The 6908-nt window shown below is 49.4% G+C and overlaps 1 protein-coding gene across 1 annotated transcript; it reads right to left on the minus strand.

The window, feature by feature from the left end:
- Positions 1–302: 302 nt before the first annotated feature.
- LOC119365533 (probable WRKY transcription factor 35) lies at positions 303–5064 on the minus strand. Its single transcript, XM_037631171.1, has 3 exons — positions 3972–5064; positions 3024–3164; positions 303–1332 (listed from the first exon to the last, which is right to left on the minus strand). Exons 1-3 carry the CDS (start codon positions 4610–4612, stop codon positions 600–602), a joined length of 1515 nt encoding a protein of 504 aa, XP_037487068.1. The 5' UTR covers positions 4613–5064; the 3' UTR covers positions 303–599.
- Between the last annotated feature and the right edge of the window lie 1844 nt (positions 5065–6908).

Raw genomic sequence — 6908 nt, forward strand, 5'->3', positions numbered from 1 at the left:
AGAGAGAGAGAGAGAGAGAGAGTTGTTTTTTTACCTGTGGTCATGGTGGTGCACACCTAAACGGCATAGCCGCATAGTGCTTCCGTTGCAACGCTAGCGCATGCCACAGATTTCTTTCTGTCACGCTCACATCCCCTCCGAGGACGTGGGTCTCCTGGTCATCCATCTGTCACACTCATCACGGCCCACATTGATCTATCCTCTTGTCCAAACACTTTCAACATCGTTAAATAGTACTACTTGTTCTGTTAGATATATAACCACAAACGACACTCTTAGCTAGAAACACACACAAGCGCAGATGAAGAGGGCAGTATCGAGGGATAGATGATTCTCATCGCATGCATAAGTACAAGTTGGCACAAACCTAAGGCCGTTCATATCCTAGACTTTGAACAAAAAATCAATCTCTCTCACAAGCAATAATAAGAAGAAGCAGAGAACAAACATAAGAAAAGTAACAAAGTAGAAGAAAAACAAGTCTCATCTTTCTCCCTTGCTGACCTTGTGGTAGTTAATTAATCTTCAAGGTTATTTAGCTGGAGATCTCAAGTTCTCAACTGTGTGTAACCGTATGCGTAAACCCTGCCTCAAGTAATTTAGCCTCTCTTCCCTTGCTCAAACGTGCTCCCTGCGGTGCTAGAAGTAGTGGACCAATCTAGCATGTCGAACGGATCCAGCTCCTTGGCCACCGCCTTCTCCTGGCCACCATGATCGCCGGCACCACCGCTTGGCCTGGCTTCCATGTACTCCTTGGAGAAGATGAGACTCATGGGATCTGACTCCAGCTCGGCGAGGTCGGCGAAGTCAGCAAAGAAGTTCTCATGGTGCTGGCCGGACTCCGGTATCATAGGCCTGTAGCTCTCGCTGAACACGTGGTCCATGAGCTCACGGTGGTCGACCTGCTGCAGTACTCCTGCCACAGTGTCCAGGGCTCTCTGGTCTCTCGCCTGCGCTTCCGAAGATGATCCTGCCAACGTCTCCTCCTTCACGACGACGGGAGAAGTGCTGGTCGTCGTAGTTACTGTGCTAGTGGTCGTCGTCGCCGTCGTTGTCGCGGCGGCCCGGTGATCCTTTCTCTCCTCCTTGACGTTTTGATTCTGTGTCTGCTTTTCGTTGTGCGAGCTCTTGGAGCCTGAGCCGCTGCCGCCCCCACCGCCGTTCTTGCCGTGGTGAGACCGGGTGGAGCCGGCGAGCGCGTTGCGCTGGGTCGGCCATGGGTGGTTGTGCTCGGAGGTGTAGGTGATGACGAGCATGTTGGGGTCAGTCCTGCTGCGCTCCACCTGCTTTCGTGCTGAACACCCTTTCGAGCTGCTGCATCTGTAGTACCCTCTATTCATTGAAATCAACAAGAACTTTGGTTAGACTCGATCGTCTCATCATGTACCTTCATCATTTGCTTCAGAACTTTAGATATTGTGTGGCAGTACTGCATGTACTAACACTAGGCCTCCTTAACTAGTGCTGTGCGCCTGCGCCAACTTTATTTTGCTAAGCCAGAATGTACGTAGTAAGTCCACTCCGTGTAGTACTAGTGTCTGGTTTTTCATAAGAACAATGCTGCGTGCTGCCTGTTAGCTACCAAAATCTCCTGGGCATTACAAAAATTTGGGCTAAAAAAGGGCCAGATTCTTTTTTGATATGTGCTTCTGTAAAAATAAGAATGAAATGTAAACTAAAATTTGATGCCTTTGTGAATGGGTCTGTTTAGATCTAAATATTCTTTTGTTTCAATCGATTAGGAAAAGTGCAACTTCAGTTCAGGGGAAAATGCACTTTCTTTTAGAGTTGGTTTTCTAATCCCTGGTGCATGGCACATTGGAAAAACACTATGAAACAAAATCGAAGAATTCCAAAATTTTGCGACATCAAACATGATCAAAGGTATGAGGTGCTTGCAAATTTCGTTAACAAAAAACATTCAAGGAACTCTCGATAGGAAAAAAAATCACAGTTCAAAGTTTTGTGCACTATTTGAGCAGTGATTTTTTTTTTGTCGAGAGCTCCTCAAATATTATTTGTTCATGAAATTTTGCAAGCACCTCATAAATTTGATCATGTTTGATGTCACAAAAGTTCAGAAATTTTGGATGCTGTTTTCAATAGTTTTAGGCGCCCATACCTTTCCGGCTTTTGAATTGGCTGATATACTTAAGAAAATCTCAGTCGATTGAGACCTAAAATGTTTGTAGATTTTTGACAGCTCCTTAAAATTGGTATTAATTATTTACGAAAGATGAGTATATCACATGTATGAGAATTTGCAAGAAGGCCTTAAACTCAATCTAGCCAGTGGCGGGCCACTTGTTATTGAAAATTGAAGCAGAAAGAATTTTCATTTCTCTTCGAAGTGGCATGGCATGCTTCAGTCGAAGAAGAATAAGTGAATATCACTCATATTCAACTATATCTACTCCCTCCGTCCGAAGAAACTTGTCCCAAGGTTTTTCCTCAAATGGATGTATCTAGCACTAACTTGGTGCTAGATACATCCGTTTGAGGGACAAGCTTTTTCGGACGGAGGGAGTATCTTGGTAGATACAATGGCACAAATTATTTCTCTGTTATATGTGATGTGTGCACCCCCAAAATGACATTTCTAAAGAAGGGGGAACTATATCTGCATGACCGAGGGTTGATTTTCTAGCTAGATAGGTACCCATTTGTTTATCTTCCAATTAATTTCAGCACGCGAGTTCATGCATCGATCATGCAGACACAATATGGAGCTGCGGAATTATATAATGTTGGACCATGCGTGTAACCAAGATTATTTACTCTTATCACTTCAGAAGCTTCATCCACAATTAAGCACCCGAACTTCGATGCAATGCTAGAAATGTTTTATTAATTATAGATGAAAAGATGTCAACGACTTGGTAATGCCTAGAAGCACCATGCTTATGCATCGATCCAATATAATCAAATTACTTTGAATTGAACATATATATATATATATATATATATATATATATATAAAGTTGTGTTAATTAATTAGTAATTCATATAGTATATGTACATACCTTGGGTGAGGAGAGCCCTTGATAGGTTTCTGGCCGTACTTCCTCCATGCCCAGAGATCAGAAGGAACCACCTCCCCGGTTGGTCTTGAACCCGCCGTTGTCGGTGCCGGAATGCACACCACCTTCCTTGCCTGGTTCTTTCTGTGCACATAGACCAATGGGGCAAGTTATCACTGAGTACATAGATAGAAATATCACAACAAACAGGATAAATATCACAGCACCACAAAATAGGTATCAAAAGTTAATAAGAACACGCGATGTTGCATCACTACAAGTAAATAAAGACATTTCAAAACAAACAAAAATTAGAAGACATTTCAAAGTAAGTAAATACGACCTCCGTCGTAAAATAAGTGTCTCAACTTTGTGCTTGCTCTAATACAAATTTGTACCAAGCTCAAGACACTTATTTTGGGACGGAGGGAGTAGTAAATTTAACGGAAACTACCAACTACAAAGCATACTGCCGCGATTGCTTAGGGTTTCAAAAGCCGAGCTTCTCGGCCGTGAGGTACAGAAAAGTGGCTAGGTCTAGATGCACATGACATGACCTCGATCGCATAGAGGCATTGTTTGGCAATTCAGAAATATTCGCGCCGATCACCATCATCATGTGGCTACGGAGACTCTTGTGCCTAAAACTTCGAGCTCCAGGCACTACTCACAATCTTGCCGATTAATTCTGGTCACATCCAGAGAAATCCTCGGAACTTCCTCACCTCGCTCTAATAATCTCTTCATGGTGAAGTGAAGAACACGGAAAGAAGAAGGGCGAATTAAAGAGAAGCGGAAGAGAAAAAAAAGGCGAGCGCGCGAAGAAATTTCCCTTCGAAATCTACTACTGTATGCAGGTATGCATGCAACGCAACGATGATTTCTAATTCTAGCTTGGATCGGTCCAGATCTAGCTCTATTCGGTAGCGATATGTATTGCCGGGTTCCAACCTGCGCTTGATCCCGCTGTTGTTGTTGCGCGGCGACGACGACATCTGCATGCCACCGATAGCGGCGTCGATGGCGCACCCGGCCGCCTGCCCGGGCGTGATGCCGAGCTTCACCATGTCGCCCGCGGTCATGGCCGGGTACGGGCGTATCGCTATGGGCGACAGCGACGACTGCATCAGCCTCGGCCCCATCCCACCACCGATTCCCGCCGGCATCATCTGCATCCCCCTCGGCAAGAGCGGCTTCCTGCTCATGTCGAACATCTGGCCACCGCCTCCTCCGCAGCCGTTGACGCCGCCGCCGGCGCCCGCTTCGAAGCCGATTTTGGCCATGGCGTCCGGCATGCCTTCCAGGAATTCGGGGGCGCCCGACGAATAGTCGCTGCTGAACGGGTCGCCGAGCCCCGCGAAAGGGTCGCCGAAGACGTCGCCGCCGGTCCCCGGTGACGCCGACGGCGGCGGAGGCGGGAACAGCATCGGCTGGTCCGCGGGCTGCAGATGCCACTCGGCGGCCGTGGACGGGAGGTTGGTGCCGTCGCCGTCGTTATTGCCCGGCATGGCGCCGCCGGCCCGCACGATGTCTGTGAGGTCCCCGCCGCCGGCCTGGTCGCCCTCCATCCTCTGGAGGAAGTAGTCGCACATGGCTGGCGAGCGCGCAAGCTAGCTAGGGTTCTCTACTCCCTCGGCCCGCCGATCTCTCCTCCTCTATAGTGGATGCTCGCCGCAAGCAAGCAAGAGCTTCAAGAGCTTCACCGCCAACCGCTCAATAATTCCCTAGCATGCTCTTCCACATCAAGGATCGACCGAATCGTGGCAAGCCGATTGAGCTAGCTATATATGATATAGGTGTCGCTGGAGAAGCGGGCTGGCCCGATCTGCTTGGAGAATGAAGCTAGCAATCATTCAAGCAAGCAGCAAAGCAGCAAGCTAGCAAGTTTATTTGGTGTTATTTGTGGCCGTGGCCGGGCGGGGGCTGCAGAAAAGGAGGTAGGGTGGAGGGGAAGCAGGATGTGATGTGAGAGGGATGATGGGCTAACCGGCTACCCCTCCTAGCTAGCCAGCGAGCTAGTAGCGGCCAAGGAAAAGGGAACTATCTTTTCTTTACACCAAGCAAGCGAGCTAGCAGCAGATCGAAATGGAGATGGATGGATGGGTAACTTGAGTTGGCTTCCAAAGAGGACAATAAAGAAGTATGTGAGGGCAGACGAGATCAGGGGGTGCAGGAGGGCGAGAGCGATGGCCGGATTATTTTTCTGTGGACGGGCGGAAGGAGGGGTGATGTGCGTGCACACGGGAACGGGAGGCCGATGGACGGGCGGATGGACGGACGCTGACTTTCTCCGGGGCGGGGAGCGAGGTGTGCGAGCCCCGTACGCAAGGCGGCATGGCCGCGGCGGGTGCTTGTCGCGCGGTAAATAACGTGGCTTTTGCTATTGCATGCATGCATCTGCATATGAAGCATGCATGGTGAAAACTCAGACTGGGGGCGCCGGATGCCCAGCGCTGCTGCATCCTTGTACCTTTCGAGGCTTGGCTGACCGAGACCCGACTCCTGACCGATCCTGATAGCATCTGCGTGTGGATTTTGTTTTTTCGGTTCTGGAAAGGAGGACCAAACCCTGACTGTAAACGCAAAAAATCCTCTACGGGCGTGTTTGTGGTTGCCCGCAGCCCCACCACCCGCTAGAGAAATAATTTTGGCCTGTTTGCTTGGCTGATCCGCACTGGAATTTTAGTCTGTACAGTTCTTAAAGCACTGCAAGGTCTGACTAGATAGTAACGCTTGAATATGTCGTCTAGGAGGTGGTGGCCTTCAAGAGTAACAAGCTCATGGGCTCTCACTCAAACAAATCGACACTGAGAGCTCACATCGATACAACAAATGCAAGACAAGAACACAAGAATGCTCAAACCCCTCTCTCACAAATCCCACTCACAGAAATTAATGCTATGTGTTGTGATTGAGAGAGTGGTTTTGTGCTGCGAGAACTTGCAGCTTTTCTCTGTGGCCTTCTTGCCCTTTTATTCATACAAAAACAAAACGCTGAACACGCCAGCTCCCACGACTGATTCCGACGCGCCATCCCACGTCCACGATCCATGAGTCTCGGTCGTGCAGCACCTACCTAGTCGCCACGATGCGCACGCCATGGTGGCTCTGGCCTAGACTTTAGGGAAATAAAACAGACTCTTAACTGACTAACTGTCTAACTGAAGAAAACAAAGAAACGAACAGCCTAAGGCTGCTAAGACTGACGAAACTGAAGACGGCGAGCGACGGGTTGAACCTGGCATTCTCCCCCTTTAACTTGTCACACGCCGTCAGTGTTGAGAATGCCGATCTTGGCGCGCAGCTCCTGGAAGCGCACACGCCCAAGTGATTTTGTAAGATCAGCCAGCTGCTCACCGGAGTTGACATGGTCGACCTTCACCTTCCCTGCTTCAACCTTGTCTCTGAGAAAGTGATATCGGATCTCTATGTGTTTGCTTCTGTCGTGGAACACCGGATTCTTGCTGAGCTGGATTGCAGATTTGTTGTCGATGAGAATTGCAGGCGGCTTGATCTCGGTGCCCGTCGCTTCAGCCAGCAACCGAGAGAGCCACAGCCCCTGGCAAGTGGTAGATGCGCCTGCGACGTACTCCGCCTCGCATGATGATAGCGCGACCACCTTTTGCTTGGTGGACTGCCAGCTGATCGGGCTCTTGTCGAGGAAGAAGAGCGAGCCGGTGGTGCTCTTGCGGTCGTCGACGTCGCCGCCAAGGTCGGAGTCGCTGTAGCCGATGAGGAGGGGATCCCTGCTCCCCCTAAGGTACACACACCCGAAGGTTAAAGTACCTGCAATGTACCTCAGCAAGTGCTTTGCCGCCGTCAGATGCTCGACGGTGGGCTTCTCCATGAAACGGCTGAGGTAGGAGACCGCGTACGCGATGTCGGGCC

This window comes from Triticum dicoccoides, chromosome 2B, assembly GCF_002162155.2.
Source record: "Triticum dicoccoides isolate Atlit2015 ecotype Zavitan chromosome 2B, WEW_v2.0, whole genome shotgun sequence".
NCBI classification, from domain to species: domain Eukaryota; kingdom Viridiplantae; phylum Streptophyta; class Magnoliopsida; order Poales; family Poaceae; genus Triticum; species Triticum dicoccoides.